Raw genomic sequence first — 16,760 nt, 5'->3', positions numbered from 1 at the left:
CAGTAAGAAGGAAACCAGGGCCCAATTTAGTCTATGTAGATGCCTGAAGGAAGATAACAGTTGAGTAGATCTTTGAAATTCTCATTTTCCTTTGACTGCAGCAGAAACCAGCTTTGTAATTGTCTCTTTGTAGTTGGCAATGATTTGAAACCCCTCACCCACAGCAGCCCTTTTGTCCAGCTTGACACTCTCCCCATCCCGCACCCCATGTAACGTAACGTGCTTTGCCCAGTCCCCCATCCCAGTAATTACTACCTTAGTGTTGGGTTAATTCTGGCACAAATGCTAAGATGTTGCAGAATCGGGGCTTAAACTACAGCCAAAGGGTTAAGTTCTCTCCTGGGCTTGGATGATATTGGCATGAATTGGAAGCATAAGCGAGATCAAAGGTGATTTTTTCTTCTTCTCAAAAATGATTTTGCAAATCTTTTTCAGAGCTGATAGACACACACCTTAGCTGGATACAAAACATATTATGAAACAGAATGACTGTGATCTTTGATCCGAGAAATCAAAGTGAAAGGTAATTGACATCTTCTGCTTCTCCTTTTGTTTTCCAGCTGTGTGTTTCCTTAACTTGAATTTTTTTTAAGAAAACTGGACCATCTGAAGGCCCTCTCTTCTCATTTTCCTGCTCTCAAGGGCTAGAGCCCTCCACTTCTGAAGTGGACACTCCTGGGGACCTCCCTGAGAATCTCAGACCACATGGCTGGAGTTCAGGGTTGGGTGGGAGAAGGGGGGGATGAGGCCCGGGAAACTTGCATGCTCCCCGATTCCAGGGCCCCATGCCCCAGTTCCGGGGCTGGCTTGCATGGGACAATGCAGCACTGTCCTGGGAGGCTGCTCCTTTTTGGTTTTGCACACTTCGCTGTGGGTGTCCAGTTAAATAAGGCTCTCCATCCGTGGCAGGTGTTCTAGACTGGGGAGCAGGAGAGTGGGCAGGGAGGTCAGAAAAGCCACCTAGGAAACCCTGCCCTGTGCTTAGGTAATTTCCAACCCTGATTCCCTCGACTCAGGGTTTCAGCCCCTCCCGGGCCCTTCCTTGTTGTTGTGCTTTTGAAGTCAGAGTTTCCCAGGGTGCTCAGTAGAGCCCCTCGCCCAGCAGATCCACCTTGATGTGGCCCCTGGGGGTGTGAAGCCCAGGTGAGACACTGAGGAAGTGGCATTACCTCTCTGTGCCTCAGCTTCTTAGCTGTTGTTCTAATTGGAATAAATCAGCACGGGCAGTGGCCAGCCCATCTTAGAGCTTCTCTTAGCACCCCCCGGGGAGCTGACACTTCAGAAGCATGATTGCCAGAGGATGGGGCCTGCTGAGAGGACCCTCTGCGGGGAGGGGCTCATTCTTCAACCGTCTGCCACTCTCCCTCCTCAGGACTTTGCATCCGAGGAATCAGGATGATAAAAATGCAAGTAAAAGATCAGTGCCGAGATGGTAAGCCCCTCAGGGAACTTGTCGAAGGGCAGTTGCCTTTTTTGAAAAAAAAATTTATTTTACATTATGTGTGTCTTGGGCCTGGGCACTTTGGCAAGCAGCGGCTCAGGCCTCTAGCTTACCCTGATATCCAGGGGCTCACAGCTCCGGCCAGCATGGCCTGGTAGGGGTTTTACTGCTGCATCACCCCCCAGCCCCCACCCACAGCTTCGGGCTACAGTCCTATGAAAGGTTTTCTGTTCTTAGATGAACGTTGTGAAGTTACTTAGCAAGTTAGCAAGCGCAAAGCAGAGGTGTGGGAGAGCTGTCTCCACGAACAGGTCTTTTCAGTTTTGAGACAGAAGTCAGAGGGGAAGGACCCGGTGGGGTGGCTCACATCTGTAATCCCAGCACTTTGGGAGGCCAAGGCAGGTGGATCACCTGAGGCGGAGGTTGCAGTGAGCCGAGATGGCGCCACTGCACTCCAGCCTGGGTGACAGAGGGAGACTAAAAAAAAAGTCACAGGGGAGGGCTCAAGACTGCAGTCTTGGGGAAGGCAGGCCCGGTTGCTCAGGAAACTTACCTCCTTGGCCTTTAGAGTCACTTACCCTGAGAACAGTTAGGACAAAAAGCAGAAGAGCCCAGAGAGGACTTCAGGTGCTTTCCGGCTCCACATCCTGACCCAAGCATCTGGGGGTCGTGGGAGTGAATTCGGCAAGGCACTGCCTGGCAGACGAAACAGGCAGTAGGGACTGGGGGTGGTGCCTTGGGCCCCCTCTTGGCTCTCAGCTTCTTTGATTTGGCCTGGAGAACGCAGCCTTCTCGATTCCCATCCAAGCTTGAGGAGTGTCTTTCTGGCCATGGCCTTTGTGGCTGGGCCCAGGCTCTCGTGGGCACTCACGTGGTCTCACCAGACTTTAGAAACATGCTTGAGGTTTGAGGGAGAAGCAGGACGCAGCCTACCCGCTCCTCCCTGTTGCTTTCTCAGGGGAGTCCATTTCAAAGTCAGCAGTCCAAGGGAAAGGGCCTAGCGTGAAGTGTACCCTTGAAAGTCCTTTCAGTTGTTGAAAGTAGATGCAGGTGTCTGGGCCTGCTAGCAAAACAGAAGATTCCGAGGGCGGAGTGGGATACTAGCAGAAGTCAATTTCAGTGTTTAGAAAGCCAGTAAGCGGCATCGGCTTCCCCAGATCGCCACCCCCAAAATGTAGGCAAAGAGAACACCCTACTTTTTCTTCTTTGCCATTAGCATATATATACTAGGGGTTGACAAACCGCAGCTCTTGGGTCAATCATGGCCCCCCGCCTGTTTGGCAAATGAAGTTTTATGGGAACACTTCTATGCCCATTTGCTTATCGTCTATGGCAGCTTTTGTGCTACACTGGCAGGTCTTAGTGAGAAAGAGCCCACAAAGCTGAACATATTACCTGGCCCTTTAGAGGAAAATTTGTTTGACCCCTGGTATATCATCTTTTTATGTCTGTAGCCATTTTTATTAGAATATGACTATCCTTTATATATATGACTTTGTCGTATATGCTGAAAATGTTACACTATGTTTGGTACACAATTTTTATATACTTAAGATCAGTTTGCTTTTGCCTTTCCAATTTCAGGCTCAGTAGTCACCCTGAGGTTATTGATACATTCTCCATCGGGCTTCTCACCAGGGCACCTCTCTCTAAGGATGAGCAAGGGTCAAGAGCAGAGTCTGCCACAGCCTTTCCTTGACTTTACACAAATGGCACAGAGGATTCCGGGTCCCCAAAAGAAAGAGGATGAATACTGAACTTCATGCAGAGGCTATATCATGTACAAGTTAATTAAATGAGCCCTGAGTTCAAATCCCAGTCACTCTCCCTAGCAGGTGAAGGAGATCTGTCTGCCCGTCTCTACTTCCTCATCTATAAAATGGGGATGAGGTGTTACTAGGAGTGGTGTGAGCATTAAGTAATAGTCCCTGGCACTGGATGGGGCCTGGCACACAGCTCTCAGGAAATGTGAATGGCTCGTATTCTTTCCTAGAGAGAAAGGCTCTAAACAAGTAACAGATTAGCAACCCATTTGTCAATCGAATGACAAAGAAAAATCACCTTTTTTAAACCAAGGGACCTAGGCTGATGGTGCAGGGCCCTTGGGTGGGGGTGGGGCATGGCAGGCTAATGCAGGCATTAAGCACCTGCTGTGCCTGGTGCCATGCCTGAGTGGGGCTACTTGAAAATTCAGTACTTGCTTTTGGGGGGCAGTGAGGGCACCATGGTAGGAATGTGGGGCGGCTTCCAGCAAGAGGCAGCATTGGACAGGGGCAGGAAGGGAAGTTAGGATTTGGAACAGCGCACATGGCCCCGTTTGGGAACAGGCAGGAGGAGAGGCACGGTGGCTGGCCTAGGGTAGATTACTGGAGGAATAAAATGCGGATGGCAATGATACAGGAGGGTAGTTCACATCCAAACCTCAGAGGCCGACTTGGGGGGCCAATCCTGGCTGTGACCTGAGGTTTCCTGATTCCTTTCTAAGCGTCTGTATTTTGTTCATAAGTAAACGTTATTAGGTACTTTCTAGGCACCAAGGCAGCATCTAAGGGCTATGGGGGAAAGGAGAGCATCCAGGCAGCAGGGGACAGTGAGGAGACAGGAGCATGACTGGGCTGGGGCTGGCCACAAGGCGGGGCTTTGCCAGGGAGACTGAGGCTTGTTGATGTGAGAAGGAAAAGCAATAGACTGGTGAAAGCACGGTGCTACCCAGGGGGACAGCGTGAGGCAGGGGACGAGGACAGGAGAGGTGGCAGGAAGGGCACTGGGGTCCCCCTGCACCCTGGTACTCGAGTCTGCAAACGTAAGTGGTTAGGCAGAGACCTCCTCTCAGAACTTTAAGCCCAACATGGCTCCACTCTGTCACCACCACCTAAGAGGCATTTCTGTTCTAGAACTTTCTCCTTGTTGGCAGTCAGGGGAGCAAGTGCCAAGATTTCAGAAAGAGGAGGTTCCTACCCAGAGAGGTTTTGGGCCACCTCACCACCCCCAATAGTGAGAAAGTCTAAGTGCATAGGTCACTGAATTTTTCAGATGCAACTCTTCACTTCTATCCAAAAGTAGCTCCCCCAAAGCAGGACCATTTTCATCCAAGGGGAGGGAAACACACTTTGGCCTGCTTGAAAAGTTTCCCTGCTTCCCATCCCCTGCCCCAGCCCTGTGTTCTGAGAAAGGAAGCAGCCCTGCGAGAGGGCCTTGGTGCCAGCGTCTCTGCCTACCAGCTATTTTTAGAAAGCTGAGGCTGTGGAAAGTTTTCATTAAGGATCAACTCCTCTCACTTCCTAGGTTGAGAAAACAGGAAGCCCTTCAGAATCCGGGCTTTGAAAAGCTTTGCATGAGGCTGCCCCAACCCCACCTGCCCCAGGCATTCAGCTTTCACTACTTAAGTCCTACACAGCACCATCAGCTCATCCCCGCTGCAGGGGCACAGGGGATCGGGGCTGGGGGCTGACAGACCTTATTCAGCGTCTGGCTTAGGGCTCCTGGGAGTCAGCTGTTACCCAGTACACAGTAGATGCCCAGTTAGTGCTGGTTAGCTAAACATATGAATTCATCCTTTGCATTCCTATTAATGAATCCATTTCCACATGGTGGAACAGTTACACATAATGTATGTATTTCTAATATGTAGATATCTAATACACATATACTGGTCTACAAAGCAGTACTGACTGTGCCTGGGCACTGCAGTCATTTCTTTATCTGCATTATCTCATCCAAGCACCTCAGCAACCTAGGAGGAAATATTTTTAGGTGTAACTTACAGATGAGGAAACTGAGGCACTGAGTGGTTACGTCACCAAGGCAAGGTTCACCAAGCAAGGAAGTAGCAGAGGTGGAATTCTAACTCCGGCTGGCTCTAGAACCTGACCTCTCATATACATGCTTGTGGCATGCCTCTAGAACAAGGACTTATGCCTGACCTTCTGACACAAAACAAAGCCTATGGTTGCAAAGCATGGGATTCAGAGTCCAACATGGAGCCTGGGGATGTTACTGACCATCACAAGCACCAGCTGGTAAACACCAGGCACTGTGCTGGCCCTTATGTATGTGAATGCTTAGCATCCTCACAGCAGCCTGAAAAGCTATGTGCTGGGATGATTCTCACTTTACACAAGAGGAAATTGAGGCATGGAGAGGTAATGTCATACAATCAGAGAGAATCAAACCCAGCTCGTTCAGCTCTTTGCATTCCCTGCCTCTTGTTATGGAGGTTGCAGACCACTGGGGCAGGGGTTTTCCAGGGAAAAGCACCCGGCAACCAGGAGAGACTTTGGGCAACTCTTAACATTTAAGCCTCAGTGCCAATGTAACTTAAAGCTAAGGCGAGAAAAAGTATAAGGAGGTGTGGAAAGAACTCAATGTCAGAACCAAGAAATGGAAAATTAACCTACCTTTGATAGGACTCCCAAAGGGGTCTACATCCTCGTCCCTTCCACCCCACGACGAGTCAACATGGTCTACCTGCAAAACTGAAGGAATAGGCATGCTTTAGGGCATGCACACCTCTGCCCCATGGGTGGGCTGCCACTGATCACACCTTCTTATTTCTAAGAATGTTTCAGGGAACCTTTATCCTAAGATCTCACTGCCTGAAGTCTAGTAATTAGTACCTTACCCAGTGGCCAAAGTAGGGGAAGGTGGCTTGCTTCTTGATGCCAGTGACTGGTACTGCTCTTGGTTCCCTGCTAGGAACCCCACACATCCTTCTGGGGTGGGAGGTGACCAAACTTTCCAGAGCCAGGACATGACCCTTACACCTGGTTGTGCTGAAATTAAAACTTTGCTCATGTTGATGGCTTGTCAGTCTTCGGGTTGGGGAGGGGGGCGGTTCTCACTTGCTGTCTTTTTGAGAGGCCCTCTTTTGAGAACCACAAGTTTGATGGATCAAGAAAGAACCATGTTTTATCAGAATTAATCATAAAATAGGCATTTTCTGGATGTCAAAATAGTGGAAGTAGTTTGGTACCCAGTAGAAACCTCGAGTGCGTGCCATCGAATGCAGAAGTGGAGAAAGTTACTTCAAACATGCCCAAAACATGCCCTATAGTTCAAATCCATTTCTGCCACAACGATTTGAAAAAGTTACCATTTAAGCAATTTTCACCAACAGACCTTTAGCACAAAATATTATTGTCTGAAAAAATGATATAGGAAAGCATTTATTATATTAAAAATTGTCAAATATACAATCACAAGGAACAAAAAAAGTATTTTTTTAAAAAATAGAGCTGGGCACATGGTTCACGTCTGTAATCCCGGCTCTTGGGGAGGATCGCCTGAGCTCAGGAGTTCGAGACCAGCCTGGGCAACATAGTGAGACCCTGTCTCTACTAAAAATTTAAAAATGTAGCCAGGCATGGTGGCATGCCCCTGTAGTCCCAGCTACTCGGGAGGCTGAGGCTGCTAGGAGCCATGATCAGACCATTGCACTCCAGCCTGGGCGACAGAGCAAGACCTTGTCGCAAACATAAATAGTCCAATAGAGGTTCTAGAAAGCGAACCTGATGCATGTTTTTGGTGCCCTCTCACTCGCCCCATTCTCTCTCTCCCCCCTTTTCTTTTGTAGTTAATGAAATTATCAGGAAGGAGTTTTCAGGACCTCCTGCCAGAAATCAGACGTAAAAGAAGCCATTATAGCAAGACACCTTGTGTATCTGACCCCTCGGAGCCCTCCACTGCCCCTCACCTTCTGTCTCCCTTCATGTTCATCTCCCAGCGGATCGAGTATGAGCACAAAGCGGACTCTCGCTTAAGGAGCTCACCACCTCCCTCTAAACATCAGAGAGAACTCTTCCTTTTGTTGTAGGTTTTAAATCCCAGCGAGCGTCCTGGTTGATCTTAATGGTGTTCCGTCCAAATATTAAGCGCCTGCTGACCAAAAGCACATTCTGCACGAGACAGGACTCTGGAACGCGCCTGAGAACAGAGTGACTGGAGCTTGGAGGGGTGGGCGGGGGACAGAAGATGTGGGCACGGCGATTAAACCCCAGCCCTTGCGTTCGTTTTTCCAGGTCACAGATACAGCTCCTGTACCTTTTGAAGGAAAGGAGTTCTCAGACAGAGCAACCAAAGGAACGTGACCCAAGAGCCCGGCTTACAGGCTGAAGAAACCCAAAACCCTCTTGGTAGAGACAGAAACTGAACCGTCAGTCCTTAGACCTCGCCCAGTCTCAGCCACCACTGGGCCACGGCTAAAGCTTTATTTTTGAATTCTCATTCCAAAACAAAAACTGTCTTGCGCAGACAAGATCACCTGTTAAGACTTCTTGGCGTTAAGTTATGACACGTATATGCGTTTGTTATTTTATTTTTTTCCTGCTTTAAAAAGCTGGCCAAGGCATCTAGCACTCCAGCTGTCTTGGCGAGCTTTTCTTAACCCCCGCAGCACGCCATCCTGCTAACACGATTTCCATAGACTTGGGGGGCTGACCCAGGCTGCAGAGAGCAAGCACCTGTCTGCTGTAGCTGCACAACCTAGATGCTTTGCAAGGTTCCAGCTTGCTCTCTTCCTAGCAGCCAGAGCGCTTTTCCATAAAGCAGTGGAGAATCTCAAGCAAGTGCGTTGAATTGAGGAATAGCAGAAGGGCTACAGAACCGAGAAGGGAAGTGTGGGTATTTTTGTTAAGCAAAACAGCCCAAGTGCTTCTGGAAGCGGGTTTCTACCAAGATAGAGGAAAAAGGCTGAATTCCCTCTATCCTAAATTCAAAGTGGGACAGAGAAGCTCAGGATGCTGTTCCAAGGTTCAGTGGTTAATTTCATTGTTTAATTTCACCTGAATCTATTAAAGCTCCCTTCTGCCCCTGAAGACCTGTCTGTATTAGAATTCCAACACAAAGAAATCTACTTGAATGCATCCTTCAGTCTGAATGAGCTCTGTTCAGACCAGTTGTGTGTTATATGTGATTTCCTTCCTTCCAACTGCTTCCATTGAGCGCACCCACGGTCTCCCCTAGTCCTCCTTTGGTGCGATTTTTATGATTTTTTTACAAACAAAATCCTCAAAGTTCTTGGCAGAGGTGTTTACTGCAGATACCCCAGGACCAGCGGGGATTCATTTTCAGCCATTCATTTGTTTACTCAATAATCCACAACAAAGTGAAAATATTCTTAGCACTCAGACTGTACTTAGAGCGTTTTCTCAGTTCAGTCTGTAGGCAGAAGGCCTAAGAAGAAAGTCATGGCCATTCAGTGCACACGGTGGGCTTTGTCAGCCCTGGCTCTCCTGTCAAGGTTACCCAGAGGCAAAAGCTTCCTGAGAGTGGGGCCAGGTGTGCTTGGCACTCCAGATAGAAGACAAAATGCTCAGATTCCAGCCTGCGCACTTGTATGCAACCTATTGGTCAATACCTAGCATTTATTTTTCCCTAACAATGGACGGCCTTTCCCTCACCCACCCTGAGCTCAGAGTTGAGCAACATTCTCTTTTAAATAAAGAGAATGCCAGTAAGAGGCTGACTCCCACCATAGAACTTCTGGGATGCTAAATACTTCCTTAGAACAAAACAAGTTCCTATACGAGCAGCTTCACCTAAAGACTTTTCTCTCCAGCAATATGGACTTCACTGGGGAAAAGCCAAGAGTGTGGTCAGTGATTTGTTCTCACTTGACCTGGCTAGGAGCCACTTTTTGCACATGGGGGAATTTGGCCTTTCCTCAGTTATCTGAATGTTTTACCCAAGTGCCTTCCTGCTATTGTAGCAAAGTAGCTCTGCTTCCTTGCCCACAAGGTGAAAAAGGAGTAATGCATTTTCCATCAGTTTATGTTTGCAAAAAGGCCTCCTGGTAGCTCAGCCTCCCGTACGCATGTGTGTGTGTAATACACACACAAACCCCTCTCTTTTTCTAGACATCTTAGCTGGATATTATAGGAAGCACTTTCCTAAACAACTATACCAAATAGCAAAGGAAAGAGAAACAAACGCATTAGATTTGAGACATAAACAGGCAAGAGAAAGTGTATTAGGAACTGACAGCTATCGAGGAAGTCTTTTTGGTCAGTTACAAATGCTAGGAGGAAATTTTGCCAAGAATGATGGCTCATGAAATATTTTCAGTATGGGAAGAGGCAATAAGATCCTCTAAGAGAACGAGAAAGTAGGGGTGTCTAAATGGTAAAGATGGGTGTGTTGCACGTGTGTTAGAAGGATCTCAGCTAAGTCAAGGTTTGCTCTTGCTATATCTAAGTTAACGTAAACATATAGCACTTGACAGACCTACCATGTTGCTGAATGTAGTATATTTCCAAAGTTTGCAAGTCTTCCTGTATTGTATAAAAATGCTGCTGCTTGATAATATATATAGCAATCCAGATTAATTAGTATGTTATTAAATTTTATTTTCTTACCTGTATTTTTATGCTTGTTACCTGTCCTCAAAATATTACACCCCTGTTGGAATTAGATTTATATTTATAAATGGTCAGAAATCTTTTGAAGCGTCTCTTTGTACACATAGGTTGACTCTGTTTTTCTTAAGAGAAATGACATGTTCTTGAAACATTTGTTAATCATTCCAGGAAACAAAAAGCCTTATCACAAAATCCCCACTCAGAGCCTGTTAGTCACCTGTATAGAAGACAGACAGCATCTCAGGAGAAGGAATGGCTTTGCGGAAGAAGGGCACCTTTTTCTTGCTCAAGAGTTATGCTGACTTCTTCAGCCCTGAGCCTGGATCTAGTCGCTGAGAATCATCAAGTGTCTAGATCTCCCTCCAAAACAAGTAGTCTAGTGGGTGATATTGATTTTAAAAACTGGCACCAAAACTCTGCCTTCATTGTAATGGAATTCGAAAAAGAATTCATGTTCACAGAACCCTCTGTTCAGGCTAATCTTTACAGAGGGGACCAAAGCTAAATCCTGGTAGGTAATTCCTGTAGGCTTTATCCAAAGGACAGTTTTCCAGCACAGACATAACCATGGATGAACTGATTCCTTCAAAAAAACTGGGAGGCACTGATACTGCATTTTTTTTGTTTACATCCAACAGCCAAGACATCTGCCGCAGTGAGTCAGTCTCGGAGACTGTCACATTTAGGCAGATCAGAAGTTGGTATGTTCTGTTTGTCACTCTGGATTACAGTGAGGCTGAATTTATCATGTCAAGGAAAAATAAAAGACCTCTCCAAGTGCTTTCTATTGCTCAGAATTGAAAGAATGTTTTCATTTCGAGTTTACAAGAGGCATGGATGGAGTTGTGACGTTCTTGACAAGCTGGGCTAACCTTTCCCGAACTCATTTCCTGGAGGCACGGTGCTTGGTGACCCAACACATCTTAACCTTGGGTCTCCTAGGCTGGAGGCTTGGGCATTAAGTTTTGTGGAACCAAAACAACCAACTGCATATAAGTATATTCCTGCATTCCAACTAAGTGCTTAAGAAAAAGCAGCATCACATACAATTGTGATCAGAATCATCCACTTCCCTCAGCCTTTGTGAGTGCCTTGACCTAAGCCAACATCACTGTCTTAACTGAGTGTTTAAAAACAAACTTTTCTGGTGGTTGGTAACAGAGAGATGCTCCCTGAACCCTCAGGGTCCTGGGAACTGGAAGTGAAAGGGTTATTAACATTCTACCTTTCTGCAGCTGTTGGTGGACTAAACTCCCTGCTGAGTTCAGGCTTTGAATGGAATGGATGCAAATGATGTTTCCATTAGAGCAGGTGCTCACCGCATTCTGATTGGCCTGAGCAGGCAGAGGCTGTGGCTGTTGGAACCACAAGCTTAGCATCCTGGACATCTTGTCAAAGAACCTCACTCACCCCTATGGCCTCTACAGACCTTAGAGGAGAGAAAACCAATACAGTTCTCCAACAAATAGAGATCTCTCCAACACGGTGGTGCTGGCAGGCTTAGGTTTGGAAAATCCTGACTGTTAAAGGCGTTTGAATACATCACATTCCTATGCAAATGTTTTTAATCTCCAGTTTAATGTAGTTTATTTTTCCTATATGTAAAGTATTTTTATACGGCTTGTATCATGATAGTTTAGCAATAAAACAGTTGGAAGCAACAGCTACTTTGGTGTATCTTTCTTTTCCAGAGAGTCTACTTAGATATTCCTTTTACATTTCGGGCTCACTCAGCAAGGAACATTTTGTGTGTGCACATAAGTGTGCGCATTTATTCCTCGTCTCAGCCCTGGGAGGTAGGTACAGTCCCACTGTGCTTGGGACTCAGGCTCAGAAGCCACTTGTCAGAGGTGTCAAAAACTGCATCATCAACCTGAATGTGTCTGATTCTCCCTAGCACAGCTCTGCTGTAATCTGTGCCTCTAGACTACTTTTGAGGTAGCAGCGATGAGAGATTTATGATGCCTACCCCAGACCAGCTCTCTAAGGGTCCCAAAGCATTTATAGTCAGCTGGGCTAAGCCAGCCACTTGGAAGGCAAAAGCCATCGTTTTATTTGAGCATCTTGCAGAATGTCAAGGTTAAAGAAAAAAATAAAATGCACCTTATACCTTCCAACCCATAAACATAAGTACTAGAACCTTCTAGCCAAGTTCTCCTTCAAACAGCATTTACCACCTGTAGCTAAAGCGCCTGAGAGGTTTGAAAGTAGCTTTTTAAAAGTCTTCCTGTGGTTTGAACCTCCTCCCACTCTTTAACCCCAGGGAAATGGAGTCCCTGCCCCAGGCCCTGTGCCTTAGAGACCACTCCACTCTACCATAGCCCCACACTTGGATGTTTACCTGGGAATTTTCTGGCGCTCCCCTACCCCGCATTCCAGTGCCTGGAACCAGCACTACCAAATGGGCAGGTGTCCCAAGCCCAGAGAGGGTCCTGCATGGGTCCTGGCTGCTGGAAGTGCCTATTTTGAAATGTCCTTAGTCTCCCTCTGGTGGCTGGGACCAGCTGGCTCCCATTTCTCCCATGCAGATGCCCCAAAGAGCTCCGGAACTTGCACCGACAGGGTGCAGAACAGCACCCCAGTGAGCAGACTGCTCCGGATGGCTGGTGCAGTATTTTCATTGTGATTTTTGTGGGATAGTGTGACCACCAGAAAGGCGCTGATTGAGGAATGGCTCAAGTTGCTTATGCAGACAGGAGCCCCACAGAAAATTTCTGCCCAGGGCCACATACCCGAGAGGCAACTCTTCCCCACTAAGACGATGCTACAGCTGCCGCCAACTGTTTTGCTTTAAATTAACTCACTTTCTGAAAATCTTATACCACTTCTGAATAGAAAGTCAAAATCACTTAAGTAGAGGACAAGGCTAAAACTATATAGTCATTTAAAAAAACACACTTCTGGGCCGGGCGCAGTGGTTCACACCTGTAATCCCAGCACTTTGGGAGGCCGAGGTGGGAGGATCACAAGGTCAGGAGATTGAGACCATCCTGGCTAACATGGTGAAACCCTGGCTCTACTAAAAATACAAAAAATAGCTAGGCATGGTGGTGCACACCTGTAGTCCCAACTGCTTAGGAGGCTGAGGCAGGAGAATTGCTTGAACCCGGGAGGTGGAGGTTGCAGTGAGCCAAGATCGTGCCACCGCACTCCAGCCTAGACGACAGAGCGAGATCCCATCTCAAAAACAAAAAGCAAAACCCTAAAAAACCAAGTCTGCGTTCTATATTTATATGTGAGCCACACTTCATTAACACAAATTTGGCCTGTGCCTCAGTTTCCCCAGATATAAAATGAAGACACTTGTCCCCACCTCACAGGTACTGCATGCTTCATCAATATTAGCTATTGCTCCACTGTCCTATCATTTAACAAACAGATTTCAGATTCGCCTAAGGCTTCTCCTGGGCACTTGAGCTCATCTTAGGACCTCATTTGACTATATCTGGAAGAAAACATTTAGAGCTCTGACAATGGAATTTTAATTTTTCTAAATAGATCATTAAAGCCAAAAACCTGAATTTATCCGATTCTCAAAACCTGAGATGACAAGGAAATTTGTACTGGCGCATCTTGGGGTGACTTTGCCAGGAGTTTGCAAATCTGAACATGTTCCTTGCTGTATCCAACAGCATGATGAGGTTTCATACAAAGGAGTAGAAACAGAGCGGTGGTTTCATGCCAGGTTGGAATTTAAGAAGTGGTAAGACTGAGAGGACAAATGCTGAACTCCTACTCAGCCTCTTCAGGTTCATAAATTGGAAGGAAACTGGGTTCCTGGTAAAACCAGGCTGAGTATAAAATAATGCTGAGTGCAGAGGCACAGAACCACAAGAACCTTTAAGAAATGAAAGTGAAGTCATTTCTTTTGCCTGAGGATCCCCAGTAGCTGTGATGAGGTATACGAACGTGCTTGCTATAAACCTCATGACATTTTGCAGTTCAAAGATGGACAACATCGGACCAAACTTTCTCCAGAAAGGGCTTCTCACTCTGCCTCTTGCCCTGCCCTTCTGATAAAATCCCCAAGCTGAGCTTTGTAAATGGCCCGATGTGGAGTTATCAAAGAAACGAAAACCCCCTGCTGTATATTGCCCTGTCCTCAGCCCTCTAGGAAATCCCGATTTACCAAAAACTTCAAGCTCTGAAGCACTGGGCTGGACTTGAGGCAGGAAGTGCAATCCCGAGTCACTCTGCTTCCCAGAGGCTATGCTTTTTACATCAGTGGGCCTTACGTTTTTTGGAAATGGGGACACCTCACCGACACAACTTGAAAACACATTGCTAACAGTTTCTGCTGCTGTGCAAAGTGTCAGAGGATATTCGATGAAGAACCCTCTGCCCTTAATACGATGGGAAGAAGGCATTCAGAGGACAACCGTGGAGGGGATGATATTTACACCTTCACATACACACGCCAGACTCCTTGACCCGCCATGCGCCTTCTTCTCTTTGGTAGCCAGGAGGCATTTTGAACTCAACATGCCCCCAAATTTCCTGACTCCCAATCTCCTCTTTCTCACTCCCCCAACACACACCCGTCTTACTCATCGGTTTATGGCAACACCATCTATGCAGTCACTTCGTCAAAACCCTGGGAATAACCCTGGCTGTCCCCATTGCCCACATATCAGCAAATCCTGCTGGGTCCATTCTGAAATCATCCCACCTCCATGCTTCCTCTCCCCAGAACATCCCTGTCTCCTTCCTGGATGACAGAGCAGCCCTTTGCCTACCCCTCATGCACTCCTGACCTCCCCGTCCACACAGCAGCCAGATAGAGCTTAAAGCCGCTTCAGATCCTATCAGACCCCTGCTTCGAGCCCTCCGCGGTTTCCCTTTGCATTCAGGATGATCCAGGCAAGAGGCTCAGCCACCTTCCTTGGTGGCAAGTTCTCCAGCCTCACCTCCGACTCCAATCCAGTCCTCTTTTCTGTTCCTTGCCCAGACCACACCATTCCCCACCTCTGTCTCCTCCTACTAAACCTTTGATCCTCAAGTTTCATGGACTGGCTCTTCCTCATTCTTCAGCTTTCCAATGAAATTCTTGTCCTCAGAGGACTTCAGTGACCGCTCACCGCCATGTGGGACCTGCCCCACGCCCCACCCACACACGCACTCGGCCTGGCGTATGACCAGGTAAACCTGTTTGGATTACCATGTGCATGTTTACTGTCTGTCTCTTGCCCCTGTAAATTCCATGGCAGCCACGACTGTCTTGATTTGCTGAATGCTGTGTCTCTACACCCTGGCATACGGTACAGTGGGCCCCCCAGGAACCGGGCGTTAAATGAGCAAACATGCCTTTCCTGTGCTCGGAGAACAATGGGCTCATCTGGAATGCATGGAAAATTAATCATTTCCTAATATTTAACACATTTTTTAAACCAAACAACTGACTCAAGGGAGACTTTTCTTCTGCCCATATGGCTTGGTTTACTCATCCCTAACTACACGGCAGCGTATTCCAGCCTGTCTTCTAGAAAGAGCCAGTTCCCTTGGCTGCAGAAACCCATAAAGACCATGATTCCCTCGAATCCTGGAGCCTGCCAGGCCAGTCACCTGCTTTCTGGCAGCCTGTAGTCACCTGTGGCCCTCCTGCTTGTAAAATGCTCACTGCTGTGGCTCAACAGCTCCTCAGGGACAGGTAAGAGAAGGGCCAGGCGGCCAGCTGCCGTTTACAAGCCAAATCTGAAACCGGCTTCTCAGGGGAGTCTGTTTGACAAGGTGAATAATGGATTGTTTGCAGCAGAGAGGCACGGCCAGCGCCTGCAGCTTGCTAGGTTAGTGCTGACGCGCTCCGCCTGGGCGCCTCTCCATCTGCTCCTCCCCAGATACACCTGCGGCCATGCAGTCCGGGAGCCCACGTTCTCATTTATCCTCCCCAGGGTGCAAATAAGCCCGGGCACCCTCTGTGCACTGCTGGGGTCTTTGACACAGACCTTGTCCCCTGAGCTGGGCTCCAGGACCTGGAGGTGTGAGGGCAGGTTTTCCTAAAATCTGCCCCGCCCCGTGGACACCACCCTGATCCCCAAACCAGCACTGCACAGAGTAGGTCCAGGGCCCCTCGGAGAGTCAGGCAGTGGGGGTCCCAGGTCCCATGACTTCCATCTCCCAGGGCTCATGGCCTCCCCGCCAGGACCAGTCTCTTTTGCCATTTATCCCTGTTCATGTCACTCTCATCTCATCCCCTGTGGGTCTCACTCTGACACCCATGTGGCTCAGACTCCACTTTCTGCCCCCCCCAGCCCCATGAAATGCTGCTGCTTACACCTCTGCACCTCACTGCCCACCAGAAACAAAACCCCACATCCTCAGTCTTCCCTCCCCCAGGGCCTGCGTGTCTTTGTCCTAGCAGAAACCCACTGCGCCAGCCCTGTCCCCTTACAGGCCTCTGCGACAATGAGCACAAACTTAGCGGCTTAAAGTAACACAAATTCATCACCTCACAATGCTCGAGGTCCAAGGTCCAAAGTGGGTCCCACGGGGCTAACGTCCTGGCGTCAGCAGAGCTGTGCTCCTTCTGGGGACGTTAGGGGAGAAGGTTTCCTCATCCTTTCCAGCTTCTCTGGAAATCAACATGGCCGGCCGCATTCCTTAGCGCTCAGCCCTCATCTGCTGGGCCAACCATCCCATCGTTCTGATTCCACTCCCAGCCTCACGCCTCCTTCTCCAACTAACTCTCACGTCTCTTTCTTTTGCCTCTAAGGACTCCCGTGATTACATGGGGAAAAGCTGGGTAACCCAGGGCACACTCCTTTCTCACTGCTGATTAGCAGTCACACCTGTGAAGTCCCTTTTGCTGTAGCTAACATATCCACAGGTTCTGAGGATTAGGACATTGGCCAAGCGAGGTGGCTCATGCCTATAATCCCAGCACTTTGGGAGGCCGAGGCGGGTGGATCATGAGGTCAAGAGATCGAGACCATCCTGGTCAACATGGTGAAACCCTGTCTCTACTAAAA

General features: G+C 48.0%; 1 protein-coding gene across 9 annotated transcripts in view; it reads left to right on the top strand.

Moving 5' to 3' along the window:
* Positions 1-11,456, top strand: part of NFATC2 (nuclear factor of activated T cells 2) — a 177,868-nt gene extending 166,412 nt beyond the window's left edge. For 4 of the 9 annotated variants that reach the window (XM_037727253.1, XM_037727250.1, XM_017496875.2 and 1 more), the window contains one exon: positions 7,014-11,456. In XM_037727253.1, the coding sequence (XP_037583181.1) occupies positions 7,014-7,069 (56 nt within the window). In that variant the 3' untranslated portion in view covers positions 7,070-11,456. Of the gene's footprint in view, positions 1-435; positions 524-7,013 lie in introns of all 9 variants that reach the window. The other 5 variants (XM_037727254.1, XM_037727251.1, XM_017496876.2 and 2 more) reach the window with 3 other exon arrangements.
* The last annotated feature ends 5,304 nt before the right edge of the window (positions 11,457-16,760 follow it).

Source organism: Cebus imitator, unplaced genomic scaffold (assembly GCF_001604975.1).
Source record: "Cebus imitator isolate Cc_AM_T3 unplaced genomic scaffold, Cebus_imitator-1.0 Scaffold224, whole genome shotgun sequence".
Taxonomy (NCBI): domain Eukaryota; kingdom Metazoa; phylum Chordata; class Mammalia; order Primates; family Cebidae; genus Cebus; species Cebus imitator.
Note: the sequence above shows the minus strand (reverse complement) of the source record. Positions and strands in the feature narration are given on the sequence as shown.